Source organism: Megachile rotundata, chromosome 2 (genome assembly GCF_050947335.1).
Source record: "Megachile rotundata isolate GNS110a chromosome 2, iyMegRotu1, whole genome shotgun sequence".
NCBI lineage: Eukaryota > Metazoa > Arthropoda > Insecta > Hymenoptera > Megachilidae > Megachile > Megachile rotundata.
Window position 1 is genome coordinate 14938888 of NC_134984.1, and position 21534 is coordinate 14960421.

Below are 21534 nucleotides of genomic sequence, written 5' to 3' on the forward strand. Positions count from 1 at the left end.
GGTCAAATTTTAATTGAAATGGAATTTCTATTCGTTCCTATTTCTTGTGATGTTTGTCCACTTTATGGTGTTCTTCGAGGAGAGATTGAAGTAGAAATTCAATTTGTTCTGTTTCTGTGACGTTCTATTTGCTGTTTATTCTTCTAGATTAAATTTATATATTATTACAAGATAACAAGTGTAAAAGATAGGAATTTTAGGAGGAACAGTCAGTGGATATCAGTAAAAAATTGGGAAGGTTGTGAATGAAAAGAAAGAAGAGAGATTATAATAAAAGATTAGTAAAATTAGAAATGAAAGATCTTGCAATATTGGACAAACCAGCTATGCATAGCCTTTGAGAAAGGCATAGCCTAGAATGATATTTTGAGTGAATGAATGAATGGATTATTAATGGGTTATTAATTTTAGTTATTGTAAAGTCCAATTTTGGATTGTGAAGTTGAATAAATAATTACTATTGAATACTTTCGAACTCTGAAGTATGTACATACCGAGGCATCTGTAAGGTTTGACCCAACGTGACAATTTACATTTGGTCCTTCCTGGTTTGCACCATCCACTAACCCTCACGTAGTGCGAGGACTCAACGATGTTAGTGATGTCTCTCTTCGGGTATGCCTGAAAACACGCACAAATACAGATTATCGCGAGACCGTTGTAATTACATCGTGAACGAACTTTCGATCATCCGTTTAACGTGCACAACGGATTCAATAACGGGAACATTTTATTGTCGACGAGAGAGCGTCGAAGATTATAGCTCTCGGTTTGCACGCGAGTCTCGAATGCGGCTTCGGCATTAATTTCGATTTACGAAATTATCGTGCTTTTCACTCGATAACGAGTGCATACATCAACGATACAATTGTTAGACAGACACTGAAACACATTATTTCATCTATTTCCGGAAATGAACGCGATTCTCCCTCGTTCATCAATGCAGAGATATTGTTACTAGAGTTACCAAGTCTAATTGAGCAGATATCGATACATATTGATGATATTCAGATAATGCATCGGAGTATTCGATATCGAACGATATCGAGATTTCAGGGGTACTCGGTATCAATTTTCGATGCCGATATTTCTTGAAACAATGGTAAACCAGTAACTGTTCAGCGGTATTGGGATAATAGTGATGGCCCATTTTGCGAAAGAATATAATTATTTGCGAAATGCGTGCTGAATTGTAAAATCGGTGAAAGAAATTACGTATTGATTTGTGCATTGTGCTAATTTTTATGTGGAACAGTTTTTCTCAAATGTAAGAGGACTTTGGTATTTACTTGGATATTTACTACTCAAATTTTTAGACGTTCATGAATCTTTTTTCAAGTTGTTATTACTGATAATAATAGTTAATATCTGCTTAACTATTCTAATTAATACTACTAGCAATTCATGTAATTACTTTTTTCATGAACTATTGTCCTATTGTAATGTGCATTCGTATGCACTGTACGTGCACGTACGAGGATGACCGAAGACTCGCGAGCGCTCGCCCGCGAATATATGAACTATTCAAACGAGTTACCACAATCAAGCGAAACATACATGTATATTTTACTGAAAAATGTATGCGTTCAATTCTTGAAATACGACAGTCTGAAAACTCAAACTATTAAATCTTTGACCTATAAATGTTCCTAAGATAGATACGAAAATCTTCAGCGACAATATTTATACCATAACGAAAGAGAAATAAGATTTATGTGAAGTTTAAAATAGATCAGTCTTACCTTTTTGCAATATTCGAGGATCTCCAGTTTATCCGTCATGCAGCTTTTCTTGTCGGTCGAGGAAACCCAACGACCCTGTTCGCCCATGTGCTGTGCCAGATACACCTCTCCAGCTTCGCATAATGTGGCCACCTTCACACACATTTACATAAAGAATCGTCTTCGGTTACTTGCACTACTTGACTCAGTACAATTTATTTCACAAGAATGTATGAGCGGAGGAAGTGGTCCAAAATATGGGCTACCACTTTCTCTTCAAACCTGTTAAATATTTTTAAGACGTGACTTCAACTTCTTGCTACACGTACTTCAAAAGATACTAGTACTTTAAAAATAAAAATTTTTAACTTTACAAGTGGAGTCTACGAGCTATTCATAGAAGGAGAATACGAATGCGTATTTGCAAGCTGAAATATTGAAAACTGTATTCAGAATTCTGACAGAATAATGCTGATTAATTTACGGAGGTCGCAAATGTCTTCTACAGGTGTATAAGCATTGTGTATCTAGATGTAACGTAAAAAGGAAGTTATTTTTACTTTAACAATTTCTGTTATTTCAGTGAATATACTAGTTCAATATATCATGTACTAAAATATATTAAAAACTGGTTTTAATAAATTACCTCTTACTTCAACTTATTGTTAACAAAAATCAAATACAGCAGTAAAACGTTTTAAAGTGATGAAGCAAAATTACATTCTTAACACGCTACAATAACAATCTGCTTCCATCAACACCGTTTCTGAATCATAGTTTCACACTATTCCCATTAGGGTAAAACCCCTAACACGACTATAATTTAATTAGTTTATACGCAGATCCTATCTTGTATTTAGATCACTTCCACATTTGTGGACGTGTTATGCAAATTACTTAATAGACTGATTTTTTCTTGCTTTAATAGTCAATCAGTTGAATCAATTTCTGGTGGTTAATAGTTTATTAATTTAATCAATTATTGGTAGTTAGTAATGATTAATAAGCTTCAGCATAAATCAGTTATGTCGAGCTATTCTAAATTTACAGTCTGCACGAAATGTACCGTATCGTGCAATAAGAGGTCTACGAATGAAGCCGACGGTATTGACCGGAAGTGACATTGAAACGTAGATAGGTAGCAGCGAATGGTTATGTAAAAAAAGAAATCGGAGTGTGCAGTCTCGATGATATTCGTAAGGAAAAGGAAGCGTGCAGTTTCAAGTGGCACTCACCTGGGGCTCAGATCTTCCTCCAGCGGGTGCCAACTCGAGCCTCTCCGACACCGCCTGCAATGCAGAAAACACAGTGAAATTCAGCTCGCGTGAAATTATACGTTGCCAAGATTTCTCGCTATCAACGATCTGTCGCAATATTCCTAGAAGAATGTTGCCCAATACGGGGAGGGTTCTGAATACGGGGCAAGACCTCATCATTCCACCCACGAATACTGCGATTGGTATAGTTTCGTCGTTCTTATACACGAAGTACTTTATCAAGATTTTATAGTAACCATACTGCTTTTAAACTGAAAAATTATTTACGGTAATTTATATTCTATTATATTTTGTTTGGAGTAATTTTCGCTCCATTATATTTCGTTATTTATTGTAAGATTTTTATAAGATTCTTATAAAAATTTTATGAATTATTGTTTAAATTATAATTTTCTTTGTCTTGTGGCTTATTTGAAATCTTCAGTAACACATGTTAGAAGGATAATAAAACTACTGTGTAAAATATTATGTGTCCTTTATACGAAGATAATTTTGAGGAACTTAGTATTTTGTACTTCATAATTTTTCAAATTTTTATCTTTCTACATATTGAAACTCTCTTTGAAATTCTCTTAACAATTTGTAAAATGTTCAATTATTTTTATGAATCGTTTATCGTGTCATCAGAATAAAAAATATTCTTGCAACAGTTAAATAAATATAATAAATTATTTTCAATTCTCAAGAATGCTTGAAAGGTGGATTAAAGTTTGATGAACGAAATCAAACAAATTACGATGTTAAATAAAAAAGTAATCAAAGGTTAGATATGAAACAATCTCGAGAAAATCCTGGAATCCATCGGAGTGTAATTCCCCATTTCCAAGAACAAATATCGTTTCTGTTTCTCCCTAGCAATCTCGTAAAAATGTCTATTTCCATCGAGACTCGTGAATACCCTCGTAACGACCTATAATCGTGTTCTTTCCGGTTTCCCTAATTCCTAAACCGTCTGAACGGCCTTTCGACTGTTCAATCGATCGAACCTTCGAGCAGGCATTGGTCGATACAATAAAAGGTATTAAGCTACAGGCCTAGAAACAAGTTATAAAGAGAATTAGATCCTGGGGCTAATCAGAAGATGGAGGCTGATTATATCTCTGATTTTGTACGTCGAGTGGATCTCGGACTTTTTAGATCCTTAAGCTTTAGATACAAGGCTGATTGTTTTATAAGATTGTGGATTTTATCATTTGTGGGGTAATAAATTCTTAAATATTTAAATATTTTTATTCTTGAGTTTATAGATATTTTCCTGGTGCTCTGAGTCCTAATGTCCTGTCACCTAGTGTTCTGTCACCTAATGTCCTGTCACCTAGTGTCCTGTTACCTAATGTCCTGTCACCTAGTGTCCTGTCACCTAATGTCCTGTCACCTAGTGTCCTGTCACCTAATGTCCTGTCACCTAGTGTCTTGTCACCTAATGTCCTGTGTCCTAATATCCTACGTCTACATATCCTAATATCCTAATACCTTAAAACCCTAATACCCTAATACCCTAATATCTTAATATCCTAATATCCTAATACCCTAATATTTAAATTTCCAAATTTCCATACTTTCCAATTTCCAAACACCAAAAGTCCAAATTAAAAAATTGTCAGAGTAATCAACTGAAAAGCCTGTTAAGTTTTCGAGCAGACATCGCACATACGTCATCGATGCCGGAAAGATAATTGATACCATATCCGAGCAAATTCACATCGATGTTTCCATTCACATACTTCCTGGACTCCTTGGTTTCGAAAAGAATGGCGGTGCTCACGCGAGATAAACCTTGCGTTTCCATTTCCATGGGCGTGTGTTTGCGTGTCGTGTCGTTGACCAGCAAAGCCTATGACTCTTTTCACTGGTCACGTATAATAGATTGTCCATAGTCAGTTCAACTACCCTCGATCTACGCTCAATAGCCCCATAATACGCTATTAACCACGAGAAGATTACCAAGGGTCCGTTCATATCTACCGACATTGTACGTTCTGAACGTGACAAATAATTTCTTAACTCTTCACACAGTAATCTTTGACCCACATACTAACTTTTATTACATATGCATGTTGCTCATGCGTTACCTATGCATATTACTTATGATATCACACATGTATTACGTGTGTGTCACGTATGCGTTATGTATGTACTTCACCTTTGTATTTTATGTACCTATGTATCTTATACATATATGAATGTACATATGTACATATACATATATGTACATTGATAGTAATACATGTATAGCACATGGGTGATATAATAAGTAACATGCATGTTGCTCATGTGTTACCTATACATATTAGTTATTATATCACGTATGTATTACACATGTATTACGTGTGTGTTACGTATGTATTATGTATGTATTTCACCTATGTATTTTACGTATGTACCCATGTATCTTATACATATATGAATGTACATATGTACATATGCATATATGTACAGTGTTATAATACATGTATAGTGCATAGGTAATATAATAAGTAACATGCATGTTGCTCATGTGTTAGCTATGCATATTACTTATTATATTACCTATGTATTACACATGTATTACGTGTGTGTTACGTATGTATTATGTATGTATTTCACCTATGTATTTTACGTATGTACCCATGTGTCTTATACATATATCAATGTACATATGTACATACATATGTACGTAGATACATCAGCTTGAAAGTCTCTGACAACAGTAGAAACTAATACATATAAACAAGAATAAATTTTAATTGCAAACATTTATCAATACTCAATAAGAATAAATTCGATGAACCTTTATTACAAAAATCAACAGCAGAAGTTTTCAAAAGATTACATTCGTGTACCAAATAAATTATACAGTTATAATTAAAAAAAGTACCGTAAAAGTATATGCAAAACATTCGTGTTTGAAAAACATTTCGATAAATTGAACGACTCGATTTTCTTAAGGGATTCGAATAAATACGCAGAAGAAACTCGAGTAATATTGGAGAAGACACTTAAAGAAATCAGAGCTTCAAGATTGAACCTGGTAATGGGACTTGGTCGCTGACTTCCAATTCCTTGGCTATTCAAAATTCCCGATTTAATTTAAAGAACTTGGAAGTTTCTTCGTGTAAAGGAAGACGCTGTGCTTTTAACTTCCCGTCTTCAGTTTCTTTAATTATCAAGAAACACAATTCCCTTAAACGAACTTTCTGCGTCGACAATGTAGCGGCAATCATGTAATAACGTTATTACGTATTCTAATTTTCACAGTGCTTTTTTGAGATACGAGTAACGAGGTCAGTTCATCGACCGTGAAATTATAACAAGCAATTTATACGGTTACAACGCCGTTTTTAATATTGTAACAGATTTTTCGATTTTTTTGAATTTTTCAATTGTTTCGCTGCTTTTTAAGGTTCAGTTTTTGTGACTTTAATGGATTTTTATTTTGAAGTCTTGGAAAGGTGAAGTTTATACATTCTGGATTCATATTTCGAGGTTTGCAAATGTAATATTCTAATTTTTAAGTTTTGGGAATTAATAAATAATGGAATTCTCAATTTTTCAGATTTCTGAATTTTTCAAATTCCAAATTTCCCGAATTCTAAATTTCCTAAATTCCAAATTTCCCGAATTCTAAATTTCCTAAATTCCAAATTTTCCGAATTCCAAATTTCCCGAATTCTAAATTTCCTAAATTCCAATTTCCCGAATTCCAATTTTCCGAATTCCAAATTTCTCGAATTCTAAATTTCCTAAATTCTAAATTTTCCGAATTCTAAATTTCCCGAATTCCAATTTTCCGAATTCCAAATTTCCCGAATTCTAAATTTCCCGAATTCCAAATTTCCGAATTCCAAATTTCCCGAATTATAAATTTCCTAAATTCCAATTCCCCGAATTCCAAATCTCCCGAATTCTAAATTTCCTAAATTCCAATTTCCCGAATTCCAAATTTCCCGAGTTCCAAATTTCCCAAATTCCAAATTTCCAAATTCCAAATTCCAAATTCTAAATTTCGCAAATTTTCAAATTTAAAATTTTCCAAATTTCCAAACATCCACCTTCACAATTTTCCACCTCTCAAAATATCCACCTTTTCAATCCCAAAAATCTCCTCCTATTTCTAACCTTTCAAAATCCCAAACCCTCAAATTTCCAAATTTCACACTGCAACTTCTCCAGCGGCAATATAACAAGTGTCTCCAAATCAACCATATCAAACTTGTTTCACCTAATAATTTTCCGCCTCATAAATACATGAAAGAAAGGTGTCCCAGAGTTTGATGCAAATTACGATTTGAAAAGTTCTATTCTAAATATTATACTTCCGTAATAAGGGAACTACATTTAATTGCAATTAAAAGTGTGTAACCGTAATTTTTAGAACAAAACTGCGGTATATGTATCAGAAAGTTTGTTTTATTCAAAAAGAGAAGAGCGCTACAAAGTTTCGAGTAGCAGCGTTCATGTTATGGACTTGTTTAAACGTAACGTTTCAACCCTTTCCAAACGATTTATTACGATTTTATTACATTTACTAGAGAAAGTTCCTAATTAAAATTTCATTATGTTTGTATCTAGAGAGAACATATCTCTTTGGTAGGACCAAACCGGGAGTATCATACACATAGCGGAATATTTAGTGCTTGTTTTGTACTAATTTGTGCCACAAAAAGTAATTTTGTTCCTTGTGTCATTATAAACAAATTGGCTTGATATTGAGCTAATGGAACCAAACGTTAAAATTGGTAAAAATGAAAAAACCAGTGGATACATTTTGTATTAATTTGTACCGTTAAGAGAAATTTTTAAAAAATGGAACGATCAAATGGTAGTAAGTTGAATAACGAAATAGCTTACGCCGAAATGGTTTATTTACAATGAAATGGTAAAATAGTAAAAGGGATATTACAGTATAATAGAATTATAAAATAGTAATTACTTCGGTAATAAAAAGGTTCAGATTCCCAGAACATTCCAAACATCATTTATAAATTAAAACACCTTAGAAATTTTCAAATTCATGAATGCAAAAATTAACCAAAAACCAATTGCGTCTCGAAACATCATTTTATAACAAAATAACATCAAACTGTAACAAAAACTGCAGATATGGAATCCACCTATATCAATTTAAAATGTAAATTTCACCGAAAGCGAGTACATAAATAAAAGCTGTGCATATATCATCGAATAATAAAAGCAATAAATGAATGTGGAAACCAGTATAGGAGATAAAAAGGATGACGAAGGGAGAGGTTAAAAGGGTTGTAATAATCGTTGATCTCTCATCAACACGCAATTCGGATCAACGAGCAGAATTCCAGTTTAGCGACACCATCTACTCTTATTACCACCTTGAGCAGAATGCAAAGCGAGATCGTGACATACACCACGATGTAATTCGCGACGACGTTTACGTGGCATAACGTGTTGGCCACACCTTGAATGCAGCGCAGACACATAGTCAACTTAAGCGACCCACACCTGAGACCGACAGAATGACACTGTTTACGCAACTCCTATATTTCTTTAACCGAATCGAATCACCACTTTGTAATTCATAAATTATAGTTTTAAGGTCTGTAGACGCGAGGGGTCAGGAATAGAGAGTTAGGATTGGAGAGGGAACAGTTTTGAACGCGCAGTTGTTACAGTTGGGAATATGGGGTTTTGTGAGTTTAGAGATTTGCGAGTTTGCGGTTGGAAAATTTGGAAACTTGGTAATTTATGGATTTTAGGATTTGAGGAGTAAATTCGAGGGTTTGGGAATTTGGGGAATTAAAATTTGAAAATTCGGATTTTGGAATTTGGAATTTGGGGAATTTGGAGAATTTGGAATTTAGGGAATTTGGAATTTGGGAAATTTGGAATTTGGAAATTTTGGAATTTGGAAATTTTGGAATTTGGAAATTTTGGAATTTGGAAATTTTGGAATTTAGAAATTTTGGAATTTGGAAATTGTGGAATTTGGAAATCTTGGAATTTGGGAAATTTGGAATTTGGAAATTTTGGAATTGGAAATTTTGGAATTTGAAAATTTTGGAATTTGAAAATTTTGGAATTTGGAAATTTTGGAATTTGGAAATTTTGGAATTTGGAAAATTTGGAATTTGGAAATTTTTGAATTTGGAAATTTTGGAGTTTGGAAATTTTGGAGTTTGGAAATTTTGGAGTTTGGAAATTTTGGAATTTGAAAATTTTGGAATTTGGAAATTTTGGAATTTGGAAGATTTGGAATTTGGAAATTTTGGAATTTGGAAATTTTGGAATGTGGAAATTTTGGAATTTGGAAATTTTGGAATTTGGAAAATTTAGAATTTGGAAATTTTGGAATTCGAAATCTTGGAATTTGGAATTTTGAGATTTTGAAACGAAGAACTGCATTAACTTGCACAAAAAGAAATACTGATTGAAAAATTGCATTTAAAAAGTACTGATTAAATCACTCAAACCTTCACTGACTTAATTACTAAATCAATTTATTCCATTTAACTTGATCAACTTAATCAGAGCCCATTGTTTAAAATAACAAGTATTACCGAAGCAAATAACGCTTAATATTTTTATTATTTAGTGAATACATTATTTAATTTGTAAGCAGTAGGTAAATTAATATTTGACTTTAATTAACGTTACTACTGAATATTATATTATCTTTTAGTACATTTATGTGAACATAAAATTCTGCGATGCAGAACTTCCGAAATATACTCTGACAATGAAATGAATTCATTATTGAAGTTACAAGTTTGACATTGTAAGAAGTAAAGTGCAAATATTCAGACATCTGCCTGAAATAAATATATTCAATAATTCAGGTGCCTGCAAATTTGACGTATGAATAGAATATCCAATAAAGAACGTTATCATAATGAAACGGAATATCTACATTTTTATCTGTGATGTTTAATTCACCATTGATAATTGAAAATATCCATAATACCTGATTCGGTTCTGCGAATCGTATAGAAACACGGCGTTTTATTTCCTTCCTTTATTACCTGTTGTACATAAATGCATTATGTGTTTAAATGAATGCAAATGCATTCAGTTTTTAGTACAATATTTTGCTGAATCGTATCAGTATTATTATCATCGATATAAAGTATTTTCCATACCTATTCGTTCTCATCATCAACGAGAATATAAAATTTAAAAAAAAAACAATTTCTGGTGGTAAATCATTTTATACGTAAATTTATTAAGACCGTCAACTAAATGAATGTTTGATAATTAATCAATATCACCAATTAAATGAAATATTTTTAATATGCAGACTTCGAAATATTGAAAGTTTGATTGAATTCATCAAATTAAAAAGGCAACGATTTATTTATTTAAGGAAAATAAGTAACATGTTTCAATAACATTTTCAATATTTCTAATTTTTAATGTAGGCAGTTAAATATTAATTATAGAAAACGATTGGTTCAAAAATGTTATATATAAAATTCGATATGGTTTAACCAAATAAAGCACAGCATCTGTAGCATGTCGATTTGAACTTTTAAATTTAGTATACCTCTGCGGTACGAACACACCATCAGTAATTTAAATACACAATAGTCGCTCATGTGTTGAAACAAACAATAGGTAAAACAATTCGGTTTTCAATCGTTTATATTCCAAAATGGAAATAGAATTTTTATTTGTCGTACAATGAAGAATCCACAGTTTTTCTATTCAAAAAATCTTTTTTCAATGTATTGTGCACACTAGCGATTCTACTTTATATGCAAATTGTTCGATTCATTGTTTTTAGAATAAACAATCAAGGAGGAATCAACCATTACTATGTCGTAAATATTCACGAAACGTTTATATTACAATTTTCATCAATTTTTAACTTTAAATTGACGTAACAGGGCTGTTTTTAATACAATACATGAATTTTACATCATCAGAAAAAATTAGTTTTCATATGAATTTATATAAATCGATTATTTTGCGTTGTATTCGATAATTAAAGTTATTGATAAAATTACGTAGGTGGTTTTATAAAATAATAAAATTTAATTTGGTATGACATAATGTGTTAGGATTAGCTTCAGGAAAATAAACTGCAGTGCTGAGGTGAACGGAAAAATACTTTAATAATATAAAAATGTCTTTACAAAATGCGCGGTGCTTCGTTGACGAAGGTAAAACTGTAACTGTAGGACAAAGCATCGTGATGCGTGTTCGGACGCGCATAGCGCAGTTCATTTGTTTTGTCCGTTACTTCCAACATAATGTTTTGATGGCGTTAAGTTATATGAAATTGTATACACTGTGTAATTCATATGAATTTTAGGAATTCGGAATTTTGAAATGTTGGACTTTGGAATTTTGGTTATTGGAATTTTTAATTTTGGAATTTTAGAATTTTCGGAATTAGGAACTTTGGAATTTGGAATTTTTGGAATTAGGAATTTTGGAATTGGGAATATTTGGAATTGGGAATTTTGGAATTGGGAATTTTGGAATTGGGAATATTTGGAATTGGAAATTTTGGAATTTGGAATTTTTGGAATTGGGAATTTTGGAATTGGTAATATTTGGAATTAGGAATTTTTGGAATTGGGAATTTTGGAATTACGATATTTGGAATGGGGAATTTTGTAATTGCGAAATTTGGAATTGCTAATTTTTGAAATTGGGGATGTTGGAATTGGAAATTTTGGAATTGGGGATGTTGGAATTGGGAATTGTGGAATTGGGAATTGTGAAATTAGGAATTGTGGAATTGTAAATTATGGAATTGGGAATTGTGAAACTGAGAATTTTGGAATTGGCAATGTTGGAATTGCGAATTTTTGGAATTGGCAATTTTGAAATTGCGAAATTTGGAATTGGGAAATTTGGAATTGTGAATTGTGGAATTTGGAATTTTGGAAATCGAAATTTTGAAATTTGGGATTTTGCAAATCAAAATTTTGGAATTTAAAAATTTGAAATTTAGATTCATCGAATTTGGAAACTTGTAATTTAAAAATTTGGCTTTTATAAATTGCAGATTGAAATGTATCAAAACTGCTAAATATAAAGCGTACATAAAATGCAGTATATGAAATATCTCTCATGCCACAATATATAATTCTCGTACCAGTTACTGGACCATTAAGCATCCTGTTTAGTCTACTTTCTCAGCTCCACAATACTCTACCACCTAATGCCGATTCAAACAGTCTATTCGATTTGTACTTGATTAGTAATCGTCTTACAAGTTAGAAGCACATACGAGTAGTTAACTATCTCATTTCCCATACTAGACTCTCCCGTAATTCGTAACAACGTTCCTCATTACGAGGCTGGAAGGTGCCCAGAATGATATGCAAGACGGAATGAGCGAAAACGAGAACAGAAATGAAGTCAAAACCTGATTTCACTCGATCCTGCTTGAACAGAGAGTAATGGAGATAGGTTAAAAGCCGTTCTTGTTGTGGCAAATGACCTGGTAGCAAATATATTTAATATGCACATACGGAGATACCAACAGGCAAGATTCACGACAGTTTCCTTTGACACGCGTCTGGGAATGCAACCTTTTAAAGCTGATTACCGGACGTTTTATATAAGATTCGATCTAAGTGGATTTACTTAATGCACTTAAAGCGAATCTGACCGCAGCCTTAAGGAGCTTCGAGCACACGCGACACTGTGTGGAACACTTTTCAGACGCTGACGCACCGAAATGAGACCCTCGTTCTCTTTTTCTTAAGATGCTCTAGAAGATAGCCGCTAGTATCACCGACATATGTATGGAATATCGACCTAGGAGAAGCCAGTACGAGATGGAGGTCTCGGTTCCAGGTACTTTTGCATTTTATTCAAATTTACAGATTTTAAGTACCTTTAACTTTGTATATTTCTATCACGAATTAAAAATTTTTAATTTCGTGAATTATTAATGTGGAAATTTCAAAATCTCAATTTTCGTATGGTAAATTCTGAAATGCTTTAAAGTACCAAGTTAGACTACCAAGTATTCAAATTTGAAATTGCGAAATCTTCACAAATATTCAAATTCTAAAATTCCCAATTCCAAAATTTCCAAATTCCACAATTTCCAATTCCAAAATTCCCAATTCCATAATTGCCAATTCCATAACTCCCAATTTCACAACTCCCACTTCCATAACTCCCAATTCCAAAATTACCAATTCCACAATTGCCAATTCCATAACTCCCAATTCCACAATTCCCAATTCCACAATTTCCAATTCCAACATTCCCAATTCCATAATTTCCAATTCCAAAGGTCCCAATTCCATAACTCCCAATTCCACAATTCCCAATTCCACAATTTCCAATTCCAACATTCCCAATTCCATAATTTCCAATTCCAAAGGTCCCAATTCCATAACTCCCAATTCCACAATTCCCAATTCCACAATTTCCAATTCCAACATTCCCAATTCCATAATTTCCAATTCCAAAGGTCCCAATTCCATAACTCCCAATTCCACAATTCCCAATTCCACAATTTCCAATTCCAACATTCCCAATTCCACAATTCCCAATTCCATAACTCCCAATTCCAACATTCCCAATTCCACAATTCCCAATTCCAAAATTCTCAATTCCAAAATTCTCAATTCCAAAATCCCCAATTCCAATATCCCCAATTCCAAAATCCCCAATTCCAAAATCCCCAATTCCAAAATCCCCAAATCCAAAATCCCCATTTCCAACATCCCCAATTCCAAAATTTCCAAATTTCAGATCTCCAAATCCTTAAACCCCTCAAATTCCAATTTTCCAAACATCGCATATATTGCACACTTTCCACATATTGCATATTTTGTCGCCTCCTACGATTCATGTCTCAATTTTCATTAGTAAACATATATTTAAATTACTTCTTCGCCAAAATATAAAACGATAGATCGTGACGGCGAAATATTTGCTCTATAACCGTGAATATGAATGAAATCAAAGCGTTTTCAGATTTCCGTTTAAATATCGCCCTAACATATCTTCCTATATTTAATACGTTAAGTGCCGCGTAGCCACCAGTGACCTATAATGTTCGGTAAAGGCGTATCTTTAATTAAGCGAAAATGAGGTTGAGAATCAATACTATCAGCCCTGCGGAAGGGAATCAATTTTCAAGTCTAAAAGCATTGACATTCAGGATTATTAAATTTTCTATACGATGACAACAATTCTATGTAAATCATGAAATACATGTAAATATAAATTAATCAATACCTTAGTACAGAAAATTTTCTGTACGATGTCTTTTAAAGTTGAGATTTTATCAGAAAGCTTAAAAATAGATTTTATAGATTAATTTTTTTTTAACCACTGGATTTCAGAGCTTTTATATAATTATCACGCAACAGTATGCTTTCATTCATCGCGTTTTGTTCTGACGTCACTTAGTGTCTCAAGTAGAGCGTCTAAATGATTTGTTATTACTATTAAAATTAAAATGAGAATTATTGATTTATGTGATTTTTAGACGCATATTTATGGTAACTGGTAAGAGTAAGGTTTATCTTGAAATTGTCAAGATTATTTTAGTAATAAAATTATTTTACTGAGAAAATAATTTATGGTTTTAGTGTGATGTTTGCATGTTAAGATCAAGACTGAGTTAAGTCTGATTTAGGTATAAGGGTGTAGAGGTTATAATGATGATTATCTAATTTCACCTGGTTCTATTTGTTGGAATACAAGTCTGAATCCACTAGCACTGTCTGCATCTACTTTAGTACTGTTAACAGTAGTATTATCAGTAGCAGTAATTAGTTATTTAGTTACAGTAATAATACTGTTACTGTAGTACTAGAAATAGTATTAGCATTGTTATTAATAGTAGTGATTACTAATGAATTTGTTATAGTAATAGTACTAATGTAACCTCAGTACAGTTGGTAGTAGTGATAGCAGTATTACTACCAGTTAGTAATTAATTAATAATAGTAATAGTACTGTTGCTTCAGCACTAACAGTAAATAATAATTTATTATTAATAGTCATAGTAGTATCATTACTTCTACACCTTCGACAATCACATACAAGTTCTATCCCCATATACAAAAAATATTTTAAGCAATTTCACATTCATATATACTAAATCCGCTTAATATAGTCACTAAATATAGTCACACAATGCACCACTCGCCTATACCTCCTTTCACAAAAAGAATACACGTTACATACAGTATACTGTATAAGTCTATTGGATGTACCTTGACTAAGGGTTAAATGTCACAACTGTGCATGTAGTTGATTCATGTAATTATTTGTTTTTCAAGGGTTCCAAGTGGAACAGAAGAACCTGCTGAAGCTTTTTTAATGGTTGCCTCGAATAACACTCGGTACAGCGTCGCTTTCTGTTCTACCCGCGAACGTTTCAAGAAGTTTAACAATACGGTGTTAATAAATCGTCGAAGAGCTCCTAAGGGTCATTCGGGTAACAGACGGTGCTTATAAATTAACAACTACAACGACCTGAATTCAGACACTACTATTAGCTGCCGATACTTTTACAAATGACGATTACCAAATTTTTAATCTTGGGTAATCTCCAGAGAAACGAGAAAGATGTTCTAATATTCAGTGCCCGATTAAACCCAATGATATAAAACCTATTGAAGTGGACATTTTAACAATTGATCACAATTTATGTGAACAATATTTTAGATTGTTTATAATTATCGTAAACAATATTGTAAAAAATTGATCATAAGTGATGTGAACAATGTTTAGATAGATTGATTATAATTAATGTGAAGGGAATTTTAATAGATTGAGTACAATTGTTGCAAACAATATTATAAAATATTGATCATAAGTGATGTGAATAATGTTTAGGTACATTGATTATACTTAATGTGAACAATATTTTAATAGTTAATTGCAACTGATGTAAATTATATTGTAACAGATTCATTATAAGTGATGTGAACAATGTTTAGATACATTGATTACATTTAATGTGAACAACATATTAACTGACTTTGATGTAAACATTTTAATAGACTAATTACAATTAATGTGAACAATATCATAACACATTGTCTACACTTCATGTGAAGATTTTAACAGATTTAATGTACGTGAAGAGCCTGTTAACTGTAATGTAAACTGTAAACTTAAGACAGTACTATATGATTCATATCAATTTATACGAACACTGTTCAACGTAAATCTAAGATTTGATTTATGTGAAGAGCCTGTTAACTGCAATGTAAACTTGAGGCAGTATGTGATTCATATCAGTTCATATAAAGAATGTTCAACGTTTTAAGGCACTTTCTTATTCACATTAGACACTTTCACAAGATGCAAACAAAGAACAATAACTAAATAATTTTTGTTAAGAAATTTACTAAAAAAAAAACATTCGAAAGAATTCACATCGTTATTACATTAACATTCGATGAATTTGTAGATAAATAAATAAATAAAAAAGAGAGAAGAAAGTGGATATAGGGGATTAAAATGAAAGAAGACAGCGTCGTGAAAGGTGACCTTAAAAAAGAATCTGCGTGGAAAATGAAAAATGCATTGAAACTCTTTCGTCCTCATTTACTCTGTGCTCCATTACCGGAGCATTTTCTCGTTCGGCAACATGGGGGACAAGAAGCTGCATTTAAGCGACGAAACATCTTTTTTCTTTTTTCGTCCTTTTTTCTATTCCGCGGAAACCCCAGCTTTACACTTTACGGCAGAAACGAAACCGCGGTTTTATAATAAGGAAACATCGAAAAGCGAGGAAAAAGCTTTGAATGTGCGTTTCAATCATCCGACACGCGTTCACCTTTTAATTGAATCTAGGTGAAGATCGTAATTACGACGAGGGAAATATAAACGTTTCAAATTGAAATCATTCGAACTTTAATGCATACTTGATAGTTTTACTCATTTTCTTTCAAATGGCTAACTAGGAATTAAACGTCGATGCTATATTGTTTAAAACGATTTTACAATTTTAGTTAAAAAATTGTAAGATGTTTGTAATAATTGATGAATTTTAAGAACAAGAAAATTGTAATAGTTGATGATTAATTGAAAGTTGATAATTTGAAATGATTAAAAAATTTGAATACTAAAAATGTATATATTTAGAAAATAAAAAATTTGAATATTAAAAATGTATATACTTAGAAAATAAAAAATTTGAGTATTTAAAATGTATATATTTAGAAAATAAAAAATTTGAGTATTAAAAATGTATATATTTAGAAAATAAAAAATTTGAGTATTAAAAATGTATATATTTAGAAAATTAAAAATTTAAATATTAAAAATGTCTATACTTAGAAAATAAAAATTTTGAATACAAAAAATTTGTGTATTTAGGAAATAAAAAATTTGAGTATTAAAAATGTCTATATTTAGAAAATAAAAATTTTGAAAATTAAAAAATGTTAGAGTTTTTAAATATGACATTTAACTCTATAGATACAGAGATTCGATATAAAACTTCATAATAGAAAGTGCAAAAATATCTTCCTTTCGAACAATGAAATTCCACGCACATCAAAATCTCAGGTGTGAAATACTTGACGCGTTCCACGCAATTTGCGCCGGTCGCGGAATGTGACTTCAATGTAACACGGGGTTTGAACAGTGTTCGAACTAAAATTTCAAGTTGACAACCCTACTCTATTACACGCGATCCTATTTCATGACAATGGCGAGCAACGAACCACGTGAATTGAACTGTCGCGTGGAATTAACGTTAACAAGAAAATCGCTGGCAAATCCGTTTTACGACTTACGTATCTATATACATATTTGCAATCTGTGCTTGGTCTGTGCCTCTTATGGGAGTTTTGCCTATGTTCGTTCGTGCGTGATAAATTGCTCATACAGAAGGTTACTTCCCTCCGGGATGGATGCGCTTTCAAACGTTTTTTAAAAGCGACCGCCTCCTAAGGACCCCGCTTATTTTTTACGACCAAATGAGAATACACCGAAACTTGACTACTAACTGTGCTAAGATCGTTAACGGTTTGCGAGCTAACGCGTTCGATCTATGTGGAAGAATCGCACAATTTCAAGTTTTTTACAGGGAGATAATAATTTAAATTTAGAATTGGGGAATTTGGAAATTGGAGAGGCGGAGAGTTAGAAATTTAGGAATCAGAGAATTTGGAAATTAAATGTGGAAATTTGGAAATTTAGGAATTGAAAAATTTGGAAATTTGGAAATTTAGGAATTGAAAAATTTGGAAATTTGGAAAATTAGGAATTGGAAAATTTAGGAATTGAAAAATTTGGAAATTTGGAAAATTAGGAATTGGAAAATTTAGGAATTGAAAAATTTGGAAATTTGAAAAATTAAGAATTGGAAAATTTAGGAATTGAAAAATTTAGAAATTTAGGAATTGGGAAATTATTAATTGGGAGATTTAGGAATTAGAAAATTTATAAATTAGAAAATTTAAGAATTGAGAAATTTTGGAATTTGAAAATTTAGAAATATTTTTCTGCACCCTTTTCTGCACTAAAATATACCTGATATGAGGTTGGGTTTCATTTTGTACAATCTACATAATGTTCTGATAACATCAGCGGATTTAAATTTACCGCCATTCTTATACGGTGGTTTTCCAAAGATGAAACTTTATATCTGATAAGTAGCTACTCTACTGTTCCGAATAAGGATACCATCTCTTATAATACAATACCTAAAAACTTAAACCCGTAACTATTCCTTATCATTTTTAATGTTATTAAAACTCAGTTCGTCTAAAGTGTAGTCAATTTAAATTTACCGCTTTTTTCCTTATAATCGTTTTCTAAAAATGAAACTCAATAGCAGAGATTATAATATCTAAAAATCATAAAGCTCTAATTACTTTGTATCTTTTCTTTCTTTACACCCATATTATAACTTAATTCTTCAATTCAATAATCTAATAATAAAAAACCGGTTTGAATTTACCGCCATTCGTTTAACAATCTTCAAATATATTTCGGTAGTGAAAAAACGGTAAACTATTTCAAATGAAGACACTACTGTTTAAATTCTAACGTAAATAACACCTAAAAATCATAAAACTGACGTTGGATCGTAAACTCACTCTAACTTCTTGCCATTTTTCATTTTATCGTCGTTGTAACGAAAGCCATTAATTTGCAATGTCACTGGACACAACGTTCAATCAACCGGTTTATGACAGTTTGTAATTTCGTTTAAAATGTTTATAATCGCTAAGAAAGACTATGTTTCCGATCTAGAATCTTAAACGGTCACTCGATAAAAACGACCAATTAACATTGTCGTGTGACATTAACGATGAAAATAGCCGGCAAAGTAGCAACGACGGATATTGTACTACACGGCGTACATTCTCGGACAAAATTAACCTCTCTCCTCTCGATAATTCATTGAAATATCTGCATAACCAGTTCGCCGAAAATAATTCGAAACGAATTATTACTCAAAATTTATTTCTCTTTTCATGTACATGTGTCACTCAAAATTACTTAAAAAAATGTATTATCCTTTAATTCGAGAATCACTTTACCAAGTGAAAAAAAAAATATACTGATCGAATTGAGTAACCTCCTCCTTTTTCGAAGTCGGTTAAAAATAGAAAACGTTACTTGAGAAGAAACGTAATATTCCGCATGTAATATTTCTGAGCTATGGTGGTTAAGGGTTAACCTCAATTATGCGTCAAATACTCTACGTACATACCATGAATGCGTATAACGGAAGTTCACATTTACCCCAATTAGTTTTACTGCAATTTAAGTGTCACTTTCTGAGTTATAAAAAATTCTTTTCCTAATACTGTATATTTCCAATTTTGATGTACGAAAATGTTTCGAACTTGATTCAAAGATGTCTCTATACACTAATAGTATTCAGTTTTGAAAGCAGTCGGTTAAGGATGGTCAGCGTTATGCAAGTGTTGTAAAAAAGCTTGTAAAAACATTATATTTCTGGTTTTGACGGACTAAAATTTTGAAATTAATTCACGTCCTTGTGAGGATCATTGATATTCAATTTTACGAAAAATAAGCGTGAAAGATATTTTGTTTTAAACGCACTAGTCAGTAAAGTTCTGCAATCTCGACGCTTATTTTTTCTAATCTAGTTCGAACAATATCGATTTGCAGCACTTGCACGCTTAATTTTGTCCCCGACTGTATAACGTCAGATTCGATTAATGCCGCTCGGTCGCATGGAAAGAGCGTTGGAGTACGGTAGGCGTTTGATCGCGTAGACTTCGCCGAAGGCAAACATTCATCGAGAACTATACGAAGCTGTCGATCGCTACAGCGTACACGGTTAGCGTGTAACGTGCTCTAAATGAACGCATCGAGCATCGTGAGGCATCGATTGACAGGTAGCAGGGGTTTTAATCGGCGAGCATTTCAAAGGAACCGTTCACGGGACAAGTGCACCGTAGCCACTACATCGATCGTGATGCGCGTTGCGCGTGACATTTGTCGACAGAGTCGAAAAAAGATGAAAGAAAAGTAAAGGTACGGGAAACTGACATCGCGAGAAATATCGTACGAGACAAGGATCGATTCGCGTTCGTTGCACGCGTTTCGTCACTTTAGCGTTTTCGCGATACGTTCGTAAATTGATAGCAGTGTACTCACCTGGACCCGGCAGACCACCAAGACGCCCAGCAGTGCGGGCACCAGCATCCCCATCATCTTTCCTCGTTCGCTGATTCTTTTTAAACTCCCTCGTCACGGTGTTCCTTGAGATTTCTCGGTGGACGATATTTCTACACCGCGATATCTTGCGCGGAATCGACGACGCACCGATTAACAAACGTCAGAAACGTCGCAGAACGAATTTACTTGTACCCGGAACACCATTCACCCGCCGTATACGAGAGCACAGCGTACTACTGTGACACTGCTGCTGGGTGGGTCGCTTGACGAGAAATCAAGATGGAGGTGAAGCGCGGCGCCGATGCCGCTGAAACGATTCGACCAATCAGAAGCAGCCGTAGACGGATGACCGCGTCGAAGGGTGCGTTCACATGCGCGCAGTGGTCAGTCGATAACGTGGCGGGAATATTGGGATTTCAAATGATGCACCCGTACACTCGTGCACGTAATTGTTATATTTGAGTATATTCTTTGGAAAAATTATTCTTGCTAACAGATAATCTTAAACGATTAATGTGATGTTCCAAGATTTCTATGATCAATATTGTTTATACTATGATACTGATATTTCAGTACTGTTAATGAACATTGATCTAAAATTTCCAAATGAACGAATGCCTAAATTTATAAACATATAAATTATGTTATTTTTAACATTTTTAAGTTATCAAATCCCTGAACTCTAAAGCTACTGAATTTTGAAATTAAAATATATATGTAGAATGGTAATTCAGAAATTTGGAAATTTGGAAACAAGGTAATTTTGAAATTTTTAAATTTAAAATATAGGCAGTTAGAGAGTTGGGAATTTTGGAGATTTAAATATTTGAAAATTCAGAAATTTATAGACTTATTAACTTGATAATTTGGAAACTTAGAAATTTGAGATTGACGAACTGACTACCCATCAGTGCCCACGATTGCACGTCACTTGCACGTTCGCATACCGCACCCTCGCGGGCACAATTAATAATAACTAA

General features: G+C 32.8%; 1 protein-coding gene across 3 annotated transcripts in view; it reads right to left on the reverse strand.

Annotated features, from left to right (window-relative positions):
* Appl (amyloid-beta-like protein) overlaps window positions 1–20819 on the reverse strand; it is a 36152-nt gene extending 15333 nt beyond the window's left edge. For 2 of the 3 annotated variants that reach the window (XM_012280091.2, XM_012280092.2), the window contains exons 1-4: window positions 20534–20819; window positions 2957–3010; window positions 1743–1874; window positions 495–621 (exon numbers count right to left, since the gene is read on the reverse strand). In XM_012280091.2, the coding sequence (XP_012135481.1) occupies window positions 495–621; window positions 1743–1874; window positions 2957–3010; window positions 20534–20590 (370 nt within the window). In that variant the 5' untranslated portion in view covers window positions 20591–20819. The remainder of the gene's footprint in view (window positions 1–494; window positions 622–1742; window positions 1875–2956; window positions 3011–20533) is intronic. The other variant, XM_003701020.3, reaches the window with a different exon arrangement.
* Window positions 20820–21534: the final 715 nt, after the last annotated feature.